Source organism: Harmonia axyridis, chromosome 1, assembly GCF_914767665.1.
Source record: "Harmonia axyridis chromosome 1, icHarAxyr1.1, whole genome shotgun sequence".
Lineage (NCBI taxonomy): Eukaryota > Metazoa > Arthropoda > Insecta > Coleoptera > Coccinellidae > Harmonia > Harmonia axyridis.
Window position 1 is genome coordinate 36,692,806 of NC_059501.1, and position 21,644 is coordinate 36,714,449.

Consider the following 21,644-nt stretch of genomic DNA (forward strand, 5'->3'; position numbering starts at 1 on the left):
TTGAACCATAAGAGTTAGAAGGTCGGTCAAATGAAGAAAAAGTTGCATGCATAGAAGCATTATCAAGCAGTTCAAACAAATCGAGATTATCAGGGCCGGTTTTCGAGATATCATAAGAAAATTAAATTATGTCATTTTGATTTTTTTTTTCCCACTTCATTTTAAATATCATCAAAAAATGTTACAGGAATTTTTTATTTGACAGTGAATTATCCTCAATTTGACGTAATCAGATTTCGTATCTCACGTTTCGTACTCTCTGGGCCACCCTCAACCTTATTTTCATCAATACGGACCTGTATATTTTATGACACTTTTCGAGATAACTTTTAACGTTGAATTCAACGATATATCATACAATGGCATTCAAAGTAGATTTCCAGGTGATTTTGACCCTCATCCAATTTTCTTTGGGTCGGATCTGTATTACCTTCATTTAGTTTAATTAACAACATACAATATGCAATAAATTTCGATAAGAAAATTAACTTACCCATCTTGAACTAAATGGAATATATTAGAATCGGAACAAGAAACCAGTATACTGGTTTGTTGGTTCTTCTTTCATAATAATCATTTGAATATTTCAATTCATAATAATTAAACGAAAGTATCATTTAGTGACAGAAAAATCAAATGATTATTCGAAAGTAAATGAAAATTAATGAAGTAAGTGTTCGAAATGTCCACCATTTTGTAAAATGCACTTTACGGTTCTGGAACCCATACTTCTTATACATTTGCTTGTTTGGTCTCCTTGAATACCTTCCAAAACATTCTCAATTTTCTCGCGAGGTATCACTATTGTTGTATTCGTCATTTGTTCCGTGGAAACAAATTACAGAATCGAACTTTATTTTGAGATCATTACGATATAATTTTTGCAAGGCTTGGTATTCAAATTTAAAATCATTGTATATGCGTCTCTTGACTATTTTATTAACAGCAGTTTTTGAAAAATTTCATTCACTGGCCCCAGTTCTCGAATTTTTTTCTGGGTTCGATTGAATTTGGGTCAGAACATTGATAGATAAAATCAACTTTGAATTACATTGTATGATATATCGTTGAATTCAGCGTTAAAAGTTATTTCGAAAAATGTCATAAAATATGCAGGTCCGTATTGAAAAAAATGAGGTTGAGGGTGGCCCAGAGAGTACGAAACGTTGGATACAAAATCTGATTAAGTCAAATTGAGGATAATTTACTGTCGAATAAAAAATTCCTGTAACATTTTTTGATAATATTTAAAATAAAGTGGGAAAAAAAGAAAAATCAAAATGACATAATTTAATTTTCTTATGATATCTCGAAAACCGGCCCTGATAATCTCGATTTGTTTGAACTGCTTGATAATGCTTCTATGCATGCAACTTTTTCTCCATTTGACCGACCTTCTAACTCTTATGGTTTAAAAGTTACCAATACAATCCCATTAAAAAAGTGGCCACCCTGTATGCATCGATTGTTCGAACAGTCCAAAATAGCAAAAAAAGATTCTTGCACGTACAGAGTGAGCCCAAAGATATCAAGTTCTTCAGTACATCGATAATGTAGTTTTGATTGCCGTTAATCATTTCACTGACCACTTCACAGAACTGGAGCCTGTGATCGGGATCATCATCAATCGTATCTTATAAGGATGGAATTTATGTTGTTTCATGATTCTCTTGATTGTTGTTCGTGAAACACCAGATACATAGGACAATTTCCTAGTACTCAAGGTCGAATTTATTGCTACATGATCATAGACAGCCGAGTCTCTAGCTTCGTCTCTTTCATGTACTCTTTTTTTGTTTCCGACTTTACCAGTAGCGTCAAATTTGACAACTAGTTGCGCAACGTAAGCAGCGGATACATTTTTTCAGGATGTCATTCGTTTAATGAAGCCGCTGTTTTTTCCTACACCCTTTATTCTACCCTTTAATTCTACTAAAAATTTACAATCGCCTTGACACACTAGTAACGTTCTTTAAAATTCACGAGTAATGTTAATCAAAAACATAGCCCGTCTACTCTTTTGGACCTTTGAAAGGTGTTTCGGATGCGGATTATATTCTCGAGATAAATTCCACATTGCCTCTTTCACTATTTTCGCAGTTATTTCATTATCGAAGGATATTTTGAAGCGAAATTTTAGGGTCAGATTACTACTCGATACGATCCTCAAAATTAGTTATCACAACAGCTCTCATATCTATTTAAAATCTAGGGGTTATGCTCAACCCCGTTAGGAGGTTGAAGTTAAGGGGATGAAAAAAGCGGAAAAGTTTTTCCACATTTTCATTTCAAAGTCCAAAAATCGAGGTATTAAGTTAGGCCATCCTATATGTACCTATATGGAGTTTGATTAGAAATACACACACAATAGAAATTAACATTATTAAGCTGAAATTTCGTCGATGACACAAATCATAAATGAAGAAACTTATCTGGCCAAAAAGAATCACAAATGAAGATTGATTTACATGTTCATGTTGAGTAGAAAAAGTGACATGAGTAATAGCCACAGACTATAACGACATCATTATTGTGAGCAAATCCCTTTGGCTGGACGTACTCCACTTACATCGTGATTGTCGTGAGAAAGAACATCGACCTGTTGGTATGTTCCACTGGTGTTTATGAAACGAGAAATAGTATTCTTTCTGAAATCTGGAAAGTGTAACATTTCTCCAAGATATTACTCTATAATAATAATAACATCATATTTCTTCACGTAAATAGTGGTTGGAATAAGATTTCAGCACCGAGGAGAGTTATTCCTTTTACTTATTGCGTTTTTGTGAATTATGAGTCACCTCCAGGAATAATTTCTGTAGTGGAGTCCCAGGCATTCAGAAAATACTCGATTGTTAATAAACCCACATTAAAAATCGAAATGACTCGGAATTTATATCGAATGATTCATCGAATACTCCAAACTGATCTTTATAATAATCTGAGAATTTCTTTGAGCTAAAAATTAATGAATGGCACGTTTTCGGACTTGATTTTTAAAAGAATTTATTTGGTGAAAACCACAACCTCATAAGTTGAACTGTTTCGAAGCTATAAGAGAATATTGGAAAATTTGAGAAAACGAATCAATTTTATTTGTTACAGATTTTTTTATGGTTTACATAAAAAAATACACAAGTTCGTATAATGACTTCAGAACTAATTGCAATAGAAAACAAATGATTGAACACAAGAAAGTGTCTGGAGAATGTTTTTTCTGATTTAAAGCACCAGTAATGAAGAAATTATGAGAACTTATCATTTCACCACATTTTCCAATTTTCTCTTATAGCTTGAAAATAGTAGAACCTATAATATTGCGGTTTTCACAAAAAAAATTCTCTTAAAAATATTCTGAAAATGTGCTATTCTTTTTTTCTACTTCAAAAGTAATCGCCCTCTAAATTTTTTCGCAACTATTTATATACATCCTGTATAATGGCATATATTTTATATGCTATTTCATTGAAGAAAATTAACATTGGGTAGAAGTACCCAATTCACAGTTCACATTTCCATGGAATGTCATAGACTGAGAAGTTCTGACAGATTTGTGTTGAGAAGACATAATCCTATATTGCAACAAAAATGCGAAATTTTTTGAAAATGTCATGACAAAGAATTTGTTCGAAGCATGTGAAATATTCTGCCTTCACGTTAATGGATTCGGTCCTTACTATATAAATGTAATTCAATAGAAGGAGGAATGATTGGTTCCATAACAATTCTCACATGATCCAAGAGAAATAACTTTCGGGTTAGGTAAACTTCGAAATATTTCTTGAGAGCTTTTTCAAGAATCTGGTTCAGTACTCGCAGGTAATTCGCTTCTTTCGACTAGAAACAGTTGGTAAAATGATTTTTGAAACAAAAACTCCAAGATAAATCAGATGAACTTTATGGTTGAATTTCATTCGAGCTAGTCCTGATGCTCAGATTGATTTTTCAAACACATAGTCAATTTCATAGACATGAATGACATGGGTTTTAGTTTCTTTTAAATTTCAATACACTTGGGAGAAACACCCTTATAAGAAATTCTCCTCTCACAATGAATATACATAGATGGAGTCATTCCAATAAAGCAAAGTTCTAGTACGTGACCAAACGTAGTTGAACGCAGTCTGGATCAAAACGTATTGGGAACGTGAGTCAATGCTGGATTAATGTCTCACAGTTATTGAAAATATAGCAGATAGGCGCTGTATCGTTTTCCCAAGAGGAAATTGAATTTCATTATTGAGGGAAGAATACGACAAGCCTTTCCGCCAATATCCGTGCTACACCTGCTTCTGGGTATCTAATTGATTTCGAACCATAATAGTTTCACCAACATCATCGATTACCGAAAATATGTCCACCATATCTGGAGCTATTCTGAAGATGAATTATTGAATCAATGTTATTCCTTTGTAAAACGACGTAAGAAATTCATTTTGTTTGAAACCCTTATTTTAATTCATCAATAATTTATTCATCGTCAATTTAAATCACAAAATTACAGTTTTCGGGAACTTGGCCTAAACAATAATTGTGTGCTGAGATTCCCGAAACAAAAATTCTAGGTATTCATTATTATATTATACTATTAATATAATACTTCCTAAGATTACTAATCAGGAGTACCATTTGGACATGCATTGTTTAGAGGAATTCGACATAAGAAATGAAAATGAATAATGATGAGTAGGTTCTGCTATAAAGTTTTTTCAATCGAAAATTCATAGTCATTAGAGTTTAAGTTGAATTGAAAATAATTTAAATATCTCAGTATGGTTCTACAGATATTATTCAAAATCAGAATGTAGGAGATATTTGTATATCATTCAGAATAAGTATAGAAAAGAAGAAGATTTGATTGATGGATATTTCAAAATTGAGTGACAGTGCCATAGATATTCCACAGACGAAAATTGAGAAAGAAAGATTTAAAATCCAGGATAGCAGGAAAAAAATCAGAATAATACGTCTAGAAGAAAAGTAAGAGTAAAATGAAAGGCGGAAGTTGTGAACCTAACTGAGAAAGAGTTTCGCTCAATTTTTATTAGAATATTAAGAAGTCAAAAATTTATATATCTGTTTTTGGATCGCATTATCAAATTTCAAATCAAAATTTATTCTATTGAGAATTATAAAACAATAGTCGATCCATAACAGTACCTAATGTCTTACAACTACAAACTACTAATGTCTTACAACTACAAGAATGAAGTTTTTCACGTAGTAATTCTATATCAAAGAAGCATTTTTTCATTAATTCAAAAACCTGGAACTGAAACTGCGGCAAAAATTCAGGGGGTTGTTCCTTGGACTATTTTAAGCATGTTTTGTCCTTGGATGATTTTTGAAAAACCTCTTTGTTTCGAAGATACAGGGCGAACAACATTTTTCATATTTTTAAAATTAATAATAGTTTAAATAAAAATGCGTACCGCACTGTGTTTACTAAGTAGGTCCAATTTATTTTTAAATTTGTTTAACAACATTCCAATTACTAAAAACGGCCAGTTTTTTGACTAAAAATTGATAAGTGCAGATGGTAAAGGAATACAGATTAAACACGGTTTTCATTTGAATTCGTTTTGTGATGTATTAGCAATTTTTAGTCAAAAAACTGGCCGTTTTTAGTAATTGGAATGTTGTTAAACAAATTTAAAAATAAATTGTACCTACTTAGTAAACACAGTGCGGTACGCATTTTTATTTAAACTATTATTAATTTTAAAAATATGAAAAATGTTGTTCGCCCTGTATCTTCGAAACAAAGAGGTTTTTCAAAAATCATCCAAGGACAAAACATGCTTAAAATAGTCCAAGGAACAACCCCCTGAATTTTTGCCGCATGTTTAGGAAACACCCTGTATAATTATTTCCACATATCCAAAAGACATAGGTTGAGCAGGCAAAATAAATTCCTCAATATTTTATCGCTGAAGTTGAATTAGTCAAAGTAATGCCCAAAACAAACCCATTCCTCTAGTGCGCATCTACAGTCTCAGAATTAAACATTTCGGCGCGCAATTGAAAACTGCTAACCGTAGAATGTTGAAGTACATTTTCATGACTATTGGTGATACATACAGGGTGGCCATTTGAAAACGAAACAGACGAGATTACAGACGAAATAAAGTTTTTCGATAGAAATGCTCGGACAGGTCGATTTCTGTTTCGAGGGGGACAACTTAAGATGTAGGTTACGGACGCATAGCGCTTCAACCCTTGCTGCTACAACCCCCACCCCCAATTTTTGAATAGGGAAGATGGGGTGAGTGATACCTCAATTTAAAGGTATTTTTATACTGATTTCAGCACAGTAATTGTTTTTTCATTTTATGCATTAGTTCTCGAAATATTCATGCATTAGTTAGTTAGGAAGGAAGCCACAGTCATGGTTGTTTTGAAGCTCAAAATGTCGATTCTTCACAAAACACTACAAGTGCCATGAAAACACTACTTCATTTTCAAATACTTAGTTATGAATATTTCGAGAACTAATGCATAAAATGAAAAAACAATTACTGTGCTGAAATCAGTATAAAAATACCTTTCAAATGAGGTATCACTCACCCCATCTTCCCTATTCAAAATTTGGGGGTTAAGGTTTTAGTAGCAAGGGTTGAAGCGCTATGCGTCCGTAACCTACATCTTAAGTTGTCCCCCTCGAAACAGAAATCGACCTGTCCGAGCATTTCTATCGAAAAACTTTATTTCGTCTGTAATCTCGTCTGTTTCGTTTTCAAATGGCCACCCTGTATGTAAGTTAGTCAGATTTTTAGACAAATTTCTTTGTAGATATTTGACAAATTGAGATATCAATTAAAAATATGTACTGTACAAAATTCCAAATTCATAAATAAAATTCAATTTTTACCCAATATAACGGAAAATTCAGTAATGATTTCAATTAAAGAACAAGAAGGAAATATCATTTGTATCTAAATAGAAAAGTACTTTCCATTGTGAATATTTTAATATTTTAAGACTAAAACTTCTCCAGATTTGTTTCTGTCTTATTAAATTCTTAACATAAATATGCATTGAATACTTGAATGCTGAATGAAATAAGTATTTTATATCAATCTTCAAACTTCTACTTGTGAATATTTCGAAGATTCCTAACAAAATATACTTTGAAAGAAGACAGATGGTTATCAATTGATGGAAATGAAAAATGCCTTTTCCAAACATTTTATTATTGACTAGGCAATACCAACAAAGGAGACATCGAAAACAAAGCCAATGGTAATAACTTGATCTGTCACAAGTTTCAGGCTCAATCACATCCTTTGATGGAATGTGATACATTGTTACATTCAATCCCTTGAACGCTCAGTTCGAAAATCGAGTTGTTCGATTATACGCTTCAGAAATTCCACTCCGCTTTCCAGAAACAAATAGCAGAGGCTGTAATCTGCTGCCTATTGTTCGGTTGTATGCTATGTGCCTTCAACAGAAGCCGGTTATTTTCTGTTCCCTGCTAGGTGGAAGACCGGAAAGACTCCAGAAGAACGATGCAATTCGGGTAGAAGAACGGATTATCAGATCCTCGCTTCATTAGTGTGCAAAGGGCGGTTTTGAATAACCGATTGTCGTTTTCGTTCAGAGCTCGGAGATTAAAAACAAGGGGAAATGTACATTTCGCTTTCGTGTCTGAGAATATCTTCAAATTGTTCTGCCATCTTAGCATCCTCGAAAATGGCAAACACGCACTAGAGAAATTGCTTTGTTTCGGATGTTACTTTGAACTGATTTTGAAGAAGTTCAACTTCAATGATAAAATATGGAGGAATTTTTGTTTTTGTTTTATATCTTTCATATCTATGGGAATTTTTCAGCAATATATCAGTATCAGAAAATATTTTTCATTCAATTCATTCTGGTTCAAACCGAGTAAATCACAGGTCTGTTCTCTCTTCAGAATAAATTTGACTCGAGTGTTTGGTGTTCACTTGTTTGCTATTTCAAGGGATGATAACTTTCTTGTTTTTTAAAGTTTTAATACATGGAATTTTATTCTTCACCGTTATGCTGCAACATACCAGTGAAGTTATTTACAAAATGATTTCGAAAAATATAGTATGCTCACATTAATTTTCAACTCGATTAACTACCTCGAGGAGGATTATCACCACGTGGTACTCACTCATTTCCCCTCTGGCGCTCCTGCGAATACCAAACTTCGTACGTTTCACGAAGTTGTACATTCACTTCATCTTCTTTCTTTTTTCGAACCAAACAAGTAGGATGCAACACTGTACGACGAATTTCACGAAATTATAATTCTACCTCTTTCGTGAACATTTTTGGTAGGTTTTTCCACGAATATTTCAAAAATATATAAATGCATTGTATACAGACCAAATCATCAATTTTTTTTGCGAAAAACGAAAAGTTACCAAAAATTTTTTTTTCAATCGCGAATTGAAAATATTTACTTTTCTTCCATGAAGGTTATTGTTTAAGGAAATTATGTGAAATCCCCATAAAAATCTGTATATATATCTAATTTCGTTTTGAACAGCGCAGCCACGTGGTGATGTTTCCTGTTAAGGAACTTCTAGGTACCATAAAAACGGTAATATGCGTTCGCCTAGTCGGAAGAAATAGCGAATTTCTAACTTCAAATAAATGCAATATATTGAAAATGAATTCTGTCGACGGATGATGTGGCTTTTGATGTTTTATAGTAATGAAATTTCATTTGAAATAGCTCCAGACTAGTTATTTATAATACAAGTGCAGAAGGCATTGATATTCTTCCACGAGTTCAAAATTCAAAAACGAGCCACGAAGTGGCGAGTTTTGGAATGAACGAGTGGTAGAATGAGCCTTCTGTACGAGTATTATACATTATTTTCTCTAATTCATTGCACTTTCATTGAAATCAATGAAATATTTCCATAAATATATTTTAGTGATTTTTGCATTGAAAAATGTTGGTTGGCAGAACTGATTTCTTCAAGGCAAATTGATGAATTGACAGATAAAGCCGTGGCGGAAAGTTCGGAGTACCAACATGGAATAATAAAATATAACCATGAAAGCTGTGCGTTTCTGATATATTCTCGCACGATGTTGTTCTACAAGATGTGGAAGAATGAACGGAATAACCACAGAATTAGAGAAAGTAAAATTATAAGGTATTCTTCAGTGCTGTCAAGCTAATATTCAAATCTCTTCGTAAATTGATTTTAGACCTTTTATCTCTTATGATGAAGGTGACATATTTCATTTTGCCTTGCCTATCAAGTATTAATCGTAGAGTTTTATATGCATAATTAAAATTTAGAATGGGCTTTGTGTTATTTTTCAAATTTTCCGTTTATTAAACACACATGGAAAAATTTGATACTCGTATTTGGTAGAATTTGAGGTCTCATGATTTTTTATTTTCAAATCAATTTTCAGTTTCAACTTGTATATTCAGTCTTTTATTGAATGCTGATGTTGAACCCCAAATTCAAAACATCCTGTGGTCACATTCTTTAAAGATACAAATTTCTGCTGAGAATCATTCATTTTCAACATTTTATTTTTTGGTTCATGCCTCTGAATGCACTACTTCATTTTCGAGAGACAAATGAACTTATCATCAACGGTTTACTTTGAAAAATGTGATTTTTTGAGGAGGTGGCTTTGCTCGTTGTTGCCTAAATGTCAGTTTGACAGAGACTTAGAAGAACATCACCATGGTTTTGAGTGCAGAAAATTAGGCAAAAGAAAAGCTGATGCTCTTATTGAAGATGGACCTTACCTAGAGTTACCAAGAGTAGTCGAACGTTTTAGAAACATTGGCAGAAATAAGCAAGAAGCGGAAAACCACTGCTGATGATGACAGATTTTTTCACATTAATTCTTTGCGCGATCGTCATCTAACAGTGAAGTCTAAAAATCATTTCCAAGATGTGAGTGCGAGAACAGTTTGGTTTGAAAGTTTGCAGATCAATAATTGAGCTGTTGAACTGGCATGATGGCACAATGAAAGCACCAAAAACCACGTATAAAAATTACATTTCTTAAAATTGTATGAACTGTTTATCATTTCTCTCTTAAAGATGAACTCAAAGGCATAAACCGTAGAACAAAATATCGGGAAGGAAAAGTTGGTAACAAATATTTGTATTTTGAAAGAATTTAACTAAGAAATCATTCCGAAGGATATTTCAAAATTAGAGTCCTAAAACAAAAATCTGAATGTGTCGATAATTTCATCTGAAGTTTGCTGAAAAAATTTCGAAAATTGAAATGACAAAAGCTATGAGATCTCAAATTTCACCAAATAATAATTCAATGCGTTTTTTAAATGTGAGTATACAAAACCATCGTAAGGAAAATGTCTTTAAAAAATAGCATTTCAAAGCGGGTTACTATTATAAGATAACAGATTACTCTATCTATTTATTCTCAAGTTATATCAGGACTATTCATATAAGTAAGTCAATTATTTTTTCTATATGTTACTTCATATTCAATGGAAAGAGTTCGAAATATTCCGTCACTTTCCATATCGATCAGCTATGGTCGAATGTTCGGATAATTTCAGATATTAAAACAAGCGAACTCAAGGATATAATGTAAAAACCAGGTATGTAACGAGATAATCACCTCGAGTTCTTCCCTGAAGAATAATCCATATTCGACGTTTCATCATTCTTCTTGTTTGTGCAACTATTATCACTAGCCTCTGACTTATTTCCTCCACCACCGGGATTCTGCTGTGGTTTTCCAGGGTTAGTGGTACTCCTGTTTCTTTTTCTTCTCCGCGTCCGCTTTCTTGTATACGAAGACAGCAGAACGCCTTTGCGGGCATCAATTTTCTTTATCTTATGTTTTTGAAGTTTTTTCACGTTGAGGCTGGAAGGATCAAAACTAAACGTTGAGTCCTCCCGATGGTCGACTAACTCTTTTTTTCGTTCCTGGAAAAGATAGACAAAAAATCATTTAGATTAAATACTTTGTTATATTGTCGGATACTATAAGGTGAATTTAAATGGCAGAGTGTCATTGTTATGTCGAACTCGCGCTATAAAGAAGGGTTGATATTACAGTTTAGAAAAATACATTCGGAGAAATAAGATATTCTACTTCATTTCAGAGTATACTAATGGTTCGATGAAACAGTTCAAAAATCTACCAGATACGATATCGAAAAAACTAGTATTTTCTTAAAATGGTGAAGTGGGGATGAGCCGAGGGATGGTCACACTTGTGGCCTGCGTGTGCGGTGCGACTTAATAGTCGAGTCCCCAACCGTGATATGAGTTGTAAGAATGAATATAAATACGACGATGTTATCCCTTTGTATGAGGGGAATTTGTTTGTGGCAATGAATGGCACAAATAATTTCCTTTGTGAAAATGAGTACGATTATTTTTCACCATAACTTTTTTGAAAATGAATCCGACGAATCAAAATAAATCCGACGAAAGAGAGAAATGTGATGGAAAATAAAAACAAATCCTACAAACTGCGTTATCGGGAGTCTATCGATTCAAATTGAATGTTAAAATAATCCACCTTGTTGAGCCAAAGAGTAGCTGAATTTATCATAAAGAGATAATCTCATATCTCTGAGCAGAATGGGCATAGTTGCTATTTTAGTGGGTTCATTTTGAACCTCTATTCATTAATATTTGACACTCGAGATAAATCCGGTGAACTGGGGGCCATTTGATCATGCTATTTGTAAATAGAAAAAACACCAGAAAGTCCGGAAAAGTTGTCCTGCGATATTTTATGACTATTTTTGCATTGTGACTTGGTCAGACATGATGTTGAAAACTGACATAATTGAAATTACATTTTAAACATAAACATAAAATATTTTATTCATTCAAATTACAGTTAGTATTTGAAGAATTAAAATTGAGTGAATTTTTTTCCGGGAAATAGTCCTTCTCGTGTTTGTCACATTATCGAATATTACTTGGCAACTTACCAATATTTTTTAATATCAATGCAGCGTGAAAATATTCGAGTATTTGACAAGCACTCGGGATACTCGTACCTTACTACTGAATATCCTATATTTCTGAATGTATTTACCAATCCTGTATTTTCACTGAGCGACGATATTCATGATGAAAAAGAAAATCAAATCATTATAATCAAAAGATTTCTTATCAAAAACCCACTTATGGAATGAAAAACATTATTCAATATCTTCGGAATCGAGAACGTGGCAGATTGACACGGAGTTGTAATGTTGATATGAACACCAATTTGAGAGTGCGGAAAATTAATAAATGTACCTAGTCAATATTTGTTAATATGGATTTTTCAAAATTTGGATCCCTCATTTTACGCCTTGAAAATCTATTAAACATAATCTCGAGCTAGGAGAATCAATGCGGTACAACAATTGATTTTTCTACTAAATTTCTATCGACTTGTTCCTTTACTTTTCGAGAATAGCACTGGATGGCGGACGAATTTTTTTCAGTTGAATTTTTTCCCCCAAAGCTTCTTATTGAAAATAATTAAACAAAAACAATTTTTCTATAATAAAGAATAAGTAATTGAGCAATAATGTTCCTCAACATCATTCATTTTACGATCATAACAAAAATAATGATAATGGAGCTTTGATTCCTACTCACAATGCATATGCTGACATTTTCATGAAGTCCTGAATTTTGCTAGAGTTTGAAAGAATTTATTCAGGATTAATTGAAAAGAGCATTACAGATTTTCAATTTGGTTTTCGAAATTTATGTATTGGATTTTGAAGATGGAAATTCTGATGTAAATCTCTTCGTTTCGCAAAAAGCGCGCGCTCGTCTCTGAACCAATCTATAGAAAATTCAAGAAAAATATCACAAAAAAAGACTCAATATTTTCGTGATAACAATTCTGATCGGATTGATAAAGAATGACAACTTTAATAGAGCAAGAGCCCACGAGAGACTACCTGTTACCTGCCAAAGTAATCACAACTCAAACTTTATGGTCGTTTTCACCCTTGTTTTCACCTTAGAAGGGACATGCACAGAAAAACTTTCTGCTCTTATAAAATAACGGAGATCTGGCCGACATGGGCTCTTGGACTATAAGCATCTCACATAATTTCGTGCTGGTAGTGTTATCAGAAGAAATTCAAGACGATTAATGACAAAAACTAATATTTCCCTGATAATAGATCCGACTTAGTTGAAATTTTGAGTTTATACCAGGTGGTCCACCCCAGATCAGGATCTCATTGTGATGGAGCAAATGGAGATATTTTGAAAATATTTTTTTGTGATGTGTATAAGGTAGTGAGAAGCACAATTCAACTTTTTTTCATATATACTGTGTGTTCGAATACAAATATATAGACGAAAGTTACACTTCTTTCATTGTAAAACCCAGGATATGAATTCAAAAATGGTATTCTGAGCTCGGATGATGATAACTCTCTTCAGATCACTTTTTTTTTTTTTTTGAACAACAAATGACTTATGTGATACCTCTTTGAAATCACTATAAAATAGACAATTTATTGGTGTAATGTGCAGCAGTACCTCGGTACATTTTTTTCTACTACGATGGGCTAAACTTCATGAACAAAATAATCCACTACCAAAATGTCCAATAAAAATATTTCTCATAGCCCCCCTTTAAAATTTTCGGAGGATGTTTTTAATGTAAACGTTAAAATCATTATTTAGCAATATTTTACTGAAAAAATTAACCAGAAAGATGTGAAATTGTACCAACCGTAAGGGCAAAACTATTGAAAGGGACAAAAATTCATTATTTTCAACAAAAAGAAAATATCTCGAAAACGGTATGACTTTTATAATGGGAATTTTGTCATAGCAGGTGGGTTATCCTTTGATCTACATTCTCCCTCGGTTTGACGTGGTCTTTATGGGACACCCTGTATGAAAATGTGATTTTAAACCAATCAGAACGTGTATTTCTGACGATCACCAGATGAATTTTAGTGGAAATTTTTTCCTCGTGAGTACCCAACAAGCGAATTATACTGGAAATTCTTCTGACATTCATAATGACAATATTTTTTTTGACAATCTTATTTTTATTTGTTCACATGATAATTTTGATTAATTTCAACTACAAGCTTAGATGTTTTTTGAATTCTTTGGACCATTATGAATAATGTTTATATTAAGGGTCAGGTTGATTGGAAGTTGCTTGTTCTTGATTCAGAGTACTTGATGAAGACGAAAATTGATGTTGTTGGAAATAAACACATTTGGTGTGGAATTTTCTTACCAAATACCACACGAGGTCAAATTGAATCCGAAAATTTTTCTCGCTCATGAGTATTTTTAGGAAAATATCCCTCATCTTCGACTCGGGATAATTTTCAAAATATTCATGAGCTCGAAAAAATTTCCGGAAATAATTTGACCACTAGGGGTATAACTAGTGAAAATATTTTTAATTGGCGCTACCAGTTACCCCCTACACATCACGAAAAAAGATTTTCAAAATACCTTCATTTACTCCCTGAAACCGGGATCCGCTTCTGGGGTGGGCCACCTGGTATAAAAAACAACAATTTCAAGACTTTTGGAAAATATTGCACTGACTCAGATTCGTAAGCATTCTGCCCACCTTATGCACAAGAGCTTTCGAATGAAACGATCTGGGAGCTAGAAATTTTTGAATAGTAAATGGACGAAATTAGTAAATAAGGCGCGGATAGAGCACGGTCTAAGAAAAATTTTCGATTAGGTGTTATTAAAAAGTTTCTTTAATATATTCAGTTATATCTCAGTACATATTGAAAATGCAATTGCTTCATTCATTCATCCATTAATTTATAATCCATTAGTAATTATATTTGGAATTAATTATTCCATTTATTTTGTATTCCTTCATACATTTAGTGTTTTTATGATTTATCTATTCATTTTGAAACTCATAAATTCCTTCATTGAGTCATTTGTTCATTTTTTATTGATTCGTTTATTATGTTTTACATTTATTTATTCATTCACAAAAACTGTTCGAACAGGAGTGATACATATTATTGTATTCCCTGTTTCATGACTATCTGGAAGTAATTGACATTTTTCGTACTGAGAATTTATTTTATTGTTCTGGTGTGTTTTTACTGGACAATTTCGTCACATTCTTCAGCGAAAATTGTTGCATTTTTATGTCTCTCCGGTTCTTTACGACCATTCGAAAATAAAAACGGATAATAAAACGGAAAGATGATCAGGCCTTTCAATTAGTTTTATGGTCTGCATTTATGTCGCCGAGGTATAGAAGGAGTTGCGAAGAAATAACCGTTCTTGTATATCGTAAGTTCCACTCCAAAGAAGATCATGAATCTCAGGAAGGAATGTTACGGAAAGTCAATAATATATTTTTTTATGGAGGAAAATAGGTGCAACATATAACGCAAAAGATATCCATGAGACAAAATCAAGTTGTAGAAGTGAAAATTTCAAAGAAATCAAAAAAAACGAATAAAAAAAATCATACAATAAATACGAGGGCTACTATTTATGTATTGAGATTTGGCATCACTAATATTGCCAGGTATAATAGTATAATGTGCAACAAGTGGGGAAAGTCCAACTTTTCAACAAAGAAAACACACAGAAAAGGACTTTTCCTATAACTGCTATGGAAAGTAGCGTATTCTTCACAGCTTATTCAATTTCAAAACTATGTATTGCTCATACTGTGGGAAATATTATTTCCCACGGCACTTTGCCCACACCGCGCTTGGTAGACCAATGATATTGGGCTTTTGAGTCGTTTCTATGGAAACACAATAAATTAGCACATACTGTCAACGAAGGTCATTTTGATTTGAATGAAGTCAATCACTTGAATTATTGAAATTTGTGCAGTTGTAGGAAAAGTATAGTGTGCAACATGTGGAGAATAGTATATTGTTGCACAATATACTATTCTCTATATCTCCATATCTCTCTATACAATAATTCAAGTGATGGACTTCATTCAAATCAAAATGGCTCTCGTTGACAGTATGTGCTAATTTATTGCGTTTCCATAGAAACGACTCAAAAGCCCAATTTCATTGGTTTACCAAGCGAGGTGTGGGCAAGTGCCGTGAGAAATAATATTTCCCACATTATGAGCATTACATCGTTTTGAAATTGAGTAAGCTATGAAGAATAAGCTAGTTTTCATAGCAGTTGTGGGAAAAATCTGTTATTAACTTAAGGTAAAATTTAACATTTTTTGTGTTATAAGTACTCTTAACTTTTAAACTTACGAGCACAATTTTTGTTATTTACAGTAAATTGAAAATTTCATATCTGCCAAAATATGGATTTAACTAGTGAAAATTTTCGAGCTATGGAAATCATGACTTTCGATGTGGTCTAACTTTAGAAAAATGTATTTATCAACTAAATTCAACTCTTGGCGATGAAGCACCATTTGAAGGCACTGTAGGTATATCGCTGGTACACTGAATTCAAACTTGGATGTAGTTCCCTTACGGACGAAGTTAATGAAGGTCGTCCAAAATCAGTCGTTGTGCCGGAAAATATTGAAGCTGTGCGAAAACTAATTGGAGAAGATTGTCAAGTGACATATCAGGAAATGGAGAGATGTTTGAGCATTAGTATGACTAGGATACATAGGATTTTGCAAGAACATTCGTGTGTTTGGTATATCGGTGCAAGTTGGATTCCACAGGTGTTGAAAGATGCTAAAATATTGCTAGTATCGATTGGTGCCGTAAAATGATTTTGAAATACAACTGTGGTGCATCCGAAGCACAACATCGCCACAGGCGTCGAGTTGTGGTGTTATGCATACGATACAAACAAGAAAGAAAAGGCCAGTTGGCAGTTTGGTTGTTTCAATGTGAAGCAAAGCCAACAAAAGTTGTTCGTTCTCGAAGCGTTAAGAAGCAAATGGTGGCGTCTTTCTTGACGAAAACTGGTCCTGTGGCAATTTTGACCGTTAATTCAGTGTGATGAAAACTATTTGGTTGCCTGCAGTTTTCGATAAATTGAAAGAAACAAACCCAAAACGACGAATCTTCTTGCATCATGACAATGTGAGCTCACACTATTTAAATGCAACGAATGAGTATTTGAACACAAAAATCAAATTAATGGTTCATCCGCCTCACAGCCCCGACTTTGTATCGAATGACTTCTCCCTCTTCCCAGTAATAGAAAATAAACTTCGTGAACAACAATCTACACCGCCCGAAGTTGCAGTTGAGGTCTTCAAAACGTAATTTTTAGAATTACCATCTTCTGAAGGGAAAAAATGTGTCGAATGATGGTTTGATCGCATTCAACAGTGTATAGATCTTAAACGCATTTATTTTGAGGAGCAGTACAAATATTTTGCATCAAAATCAAAAATTATTCATTGTCACTAAGTTTTTTAAATTTTTTTTAGGGGTGTTTATCGTCCCCGCTTATGAGTTACATGAACAGGCGCAGAAAACGTATCTGTTCAGCTGTTTTGCTCAAACAATATTTTATATTCAATATTCATCCATCATTTCGCTTTTTCTATTGGAATATTAAGGGCGAAAGTATACAATAACAGCATTCTTGAATAACACACTTTCCAGCATGGGCGCCCGCAAACATTTTTCTCAGGGGGGACAAAATGAAAATTATTGAAAAACGATAAGGCGTCCATAAATGTCGTAGGCGATATTAGTATTCCAATTCTTTCTATTTCTGTATTTATATTCATAAGTGAATGAATTGCTAATAAATAAAAAAAAATAACGAAATAAAAAATATATACATATATGCTCGATAAAAATATGTTTATAAAAATAATAAAATAATAATAATAAATATTGAAATAAACACTGAATGACGCAAAAAATAAAGTTTCAAACATGATACTAAAATATGATTCAAAATAACACAGAATTGCTCCAGAATGTAAAAACAACAAATAAGTATATAAACAAAATTAACAAATCATAAATTGCAAAAAACAACTCATAAAAACAATATCTGAAGACAAAATACTTAATCGCTATACAACAGAGTACGCATATTCAATTCTGCGCTGAAACTACGCTCTATAGTAGAAGTAGTACATGGAAATGTAAGGAGAAGAATAAGGCATTGTTTGATAGCCGGAGAAAATTTACATTGTCCGATAATATCTTCAATTTTTATGTTTTAATCCATTTATGATTTAGATAAATACTCATTCCAAATGTTCAATTCACTTTCTAAATTTTCAATGTTATAAATATTGCCGACCTTAGAAGCGAAATATTCAATATCTAGTAATTTTGAATTCTTAGTCAGAAAATTGAACAAAGAAAAAAGCATTACATGTTCTTTCGAGAATCTCGTTTCAAGGGCTGAAATCAAATGATCTAAATAAGGGATGAATATAGATTTTTTGAAGTAATCTTCTGCTGAATCTGCTCCATAATTAGATCTGTACATTTGTCTACCGCAAATTCGTGGTTTTCCAATCTCTATATTGAGACTCTAAGCAATAGATGATGCTTTGGAAAAAATTTCTGTGAAGCATGCATCATCTGAGCGATGTTTTCCACATATTTCTATAATTAAATTTTTATGACGGTGAAAATCACAAAATTAATAGAAACACCTTGTAGTGTATTTGCTATTGGTTCCAATATATTTGAATATTTACTTGCTACCATTAAGCAAATCACAAAGTGAAAGAGTTTATTGCAGCCCATAACTGAGCAGCTCTTTTTGTTGATGAAGAATTCATTGAAATTTCTCCAGATTTTATAGCAAAAAGAGTTTTAATATAGTATTGAAGTTTTCAGCGAAAACTCCCAAAGATTTATATTTAGCTGACCAACGAGTTTCTCAAAACGAAGGAATATTTGGAATCAGATTTCTTCTTAAGGAACTCTCTTGAAAAGAGACTATAATGTCATTGATGGTGCCAATGCTATTACGAATTTCAGTTATTTTACTGATGTCATTTATTACTAAATTCAACCTATGGGAGGCACAACGGAAATAATTTGCTTTCTTGTACTTGTCTTTTATGATATTTTGAACCCTGAGAATTTCACCGGCCATTGTTGAGCATCAATCACATTCACAACCTTGTCCTACAAGTTTGTCCAAATTCAAACCAGCTGCGTTGAATGAATGGATCTCTAAATCTTTATCTCCAGCGTCTACTCTGAATTTCAAAAGATCACTAAAATTTCCAGAGTTCTTGTTGCTCTCTCGTATAGGCATATCTTGAGTTCCGCAACAAAATATTGTTTTTATAATCTGTAAATTTTTTTTTCTATTTTCTCCAATATTTTTTTTCTTACCTTCATCTATTGAAGACAATAGGAGAGAATATATAAGATGTATTTTCAAAAAAATTGACACGCATGGATTGCGTTCGGTTCCACGATTTTTCTTCACCCAACAAGTGCTCAATGCGCCTAAAAGAGTTTTCAATTCAAAAAATACCTCTGCCGATTATGGATATGTGTATAGTATATTATGTTTATATGTATAAAATTTCCATTGAAAACCGGAAAATTATTGTGAATCCATTACTTTCCTTTTTTCCTTGCCCTTTGGATTGAGAAAGTAATATTGAGGGTGTTGTGCTGAAAAATGAGGTAATCAAAATCTCAGGGGGGGCCATGGCCCCCCTGGCCCCTCCCCTGCGGGCGCCCATGCTATCCAGCAAGTCTTTCTGCTCTGAAGCGGGATTCAGCCACTATCGTCGGCTACTAAGTTTATATATAAATATATATGGGTAATTTTGTTCCTGTTTGATCATTTACAGACCTTTTATTAGTATTTCACCTCGGAAGTCGGAATTCAAGATAACCAAATATGAATTTGTATTTCGACATCCTAAAAGTTGTCTCGAAACCTAAATAAGGTAGGGTATCCGCGACCATATAAAAATAAAGTGGTCACAACAATCGTTTTTTTGCATATTTTTTGCCAATATTTCATTTCCTATGGGTGATAAAAGTGAAAAATTCCGATACCATATGATACGTTCCGATTCGTTTGTATTCGAGTAAGAGAATAGAGCCCATTGTACGTATCCATTGCTGTATTGAAACTGAAAAATCTTTGTTTGAGTTGAAACGATGCAAATTTGAAACTATGGCTCATCTTGTTATTGAATATCTCATGTCATTAAAAAAATTCTTAACAAAAAAATAAATCGGTACACGGTGGAGTCCAGGTCTTTCTCGTCAATATTTGAAGGCTAACCACTGAGCCATGAATCATAGAGGGTAGATGTGTATTTATTATTGTCACAGTTCCCAGAACAAGCTCTGAAAGGCGACGGAAGTTTTTCATTCGATTTTTGGATTTCATTCAGAGTACCTAAATTTTATTTTTAAACGAACGATTTCAGAGGTATATTAAAAATTGAAAATGATTATCACAGTACGCTCATAGCCCAGAACCTATAATAAAGACTTATATGAAAGCTATTTTCTTATAATATGGAAGTACGAATCAAATGTAGAGATATTCTTAGTCCTTTCAGAACTACAAATGAGCTTCAATTAATTTGAGAATCTCATAACTGTACAATATTATGTATTCCCCGCTTCACGATTCTCATAAAGGAGCTCACTAATTAGCAATTAACACCTTTGTTGACAATCATACACAACATACCCAGAGAATTAAGGGAATCTTGTTCATAATCTGTTTGTATTTGAACTTACCTCTTGAGTTATCTCAGCCTCCTCTTCGTAACTAAGTGCTACCACAGCCAACATTAGGTTTATAAGATAAAACGAACCAAAAAATACTACAACAGTGAAAAAGCTCACGCTGATGGGTCCACATGCCGAGAGCACCTGCAAAAAAAAACAATGTTAATAACATTCCGAAGAATTATAGTCCTTGTAACTGTCATTATTTCTGTAATTTCGAGCAAAACACCTTCTTTATTGATTTTCAATGAAAAAATTATCTATTATTCCTGTGGTCAATTGTAGCGTTATGTATACAGTGTGGCGACCATCGTAGCATGAATATTTCTGATTACAACTCTTGGACATGCACTACGACATAATTAAGTGAATAAATATAAAAATCGCGCAAGGTTGACTCGTCTGAAGATCTCTTGGTAGAGAAAAAGTGGACAGGAAGTGAATTCTGCCGAAGTAGTTCCACAATTTGAGTAAAGACTGGCTGAATTAAACCCCACCCAGTTCTCTGAAAAATCTTCACTTATTGTCTCTTGAATTTCTGAATATTTTTGAAAAATGGACTTATTTATGTAATGTTCTGAATAAACTCTTTATTATTAATTAACTGAAGATGCAGTTTTGAGTTTAGTAAAAGATCTTGTTAATAGTTTGGATGAATCGAAGAAGTGTATGACAGTTTTCCTTGACTTAGCTAAGGCTTTTGACACCTTGTCACACGAAATTTTATTGGCAAAGCTGAGAAATGTGGGTATAAGAGGTGTTGCTCACAAATTAATGGAGGACTATTTGAAAGATCGAACTCAATACGTTAAAATTGATGATTGTGTTAGCAATTCGTCAACGATTTTGTTGGGGGTGCCTCAAGGAACAGTGTTGGGGCCATTACTGTTTCTGATATACATGAATGACATTCTTGAGCTGAAAAACATCCCTGGTAAAATTATTTCATATGCCGACGATACTGCCGTTGTTTTTATAGGTGAGTCATGGGATACTCTTTATAGAACTGCCGAGAAATGTCTGGCCGATA

At 33.1% G+C, this 21,644-nt stretch overlaps 1 protein-coding gene across 4 annotated transcripts in view; it reads right to left on the reverse strand.

Annotated features, from left to right (window-relative positions):
* Positions 1-21,644, reverse strand: part of LOC123682927 (sodium channel protein 60E-like) — a 194,106-nt gene that overhangs the window by 144,358 nt on the left and 28,104 nt on the right. For all 4 annotated transcript variants that reach the window (XM_045621781.1, XM_045621762.1, XM_045621771.1 and 1 more), the window contains exons 3-4: positions 20,624-20,758; positions 10,606-10,916 (exon numbers count right to left, since the gene is read on the reverse strand). In XM_045621781.1, coding sequence (XP_045477737.1) covers positions 10,606-10,916; positions 20,624-20,758 — 446 coding nt within the window. The remainder of the gene's footprint in view (positions 1-10,605; positions 10,917-20,623; positions 20,759-21,644) is intronic.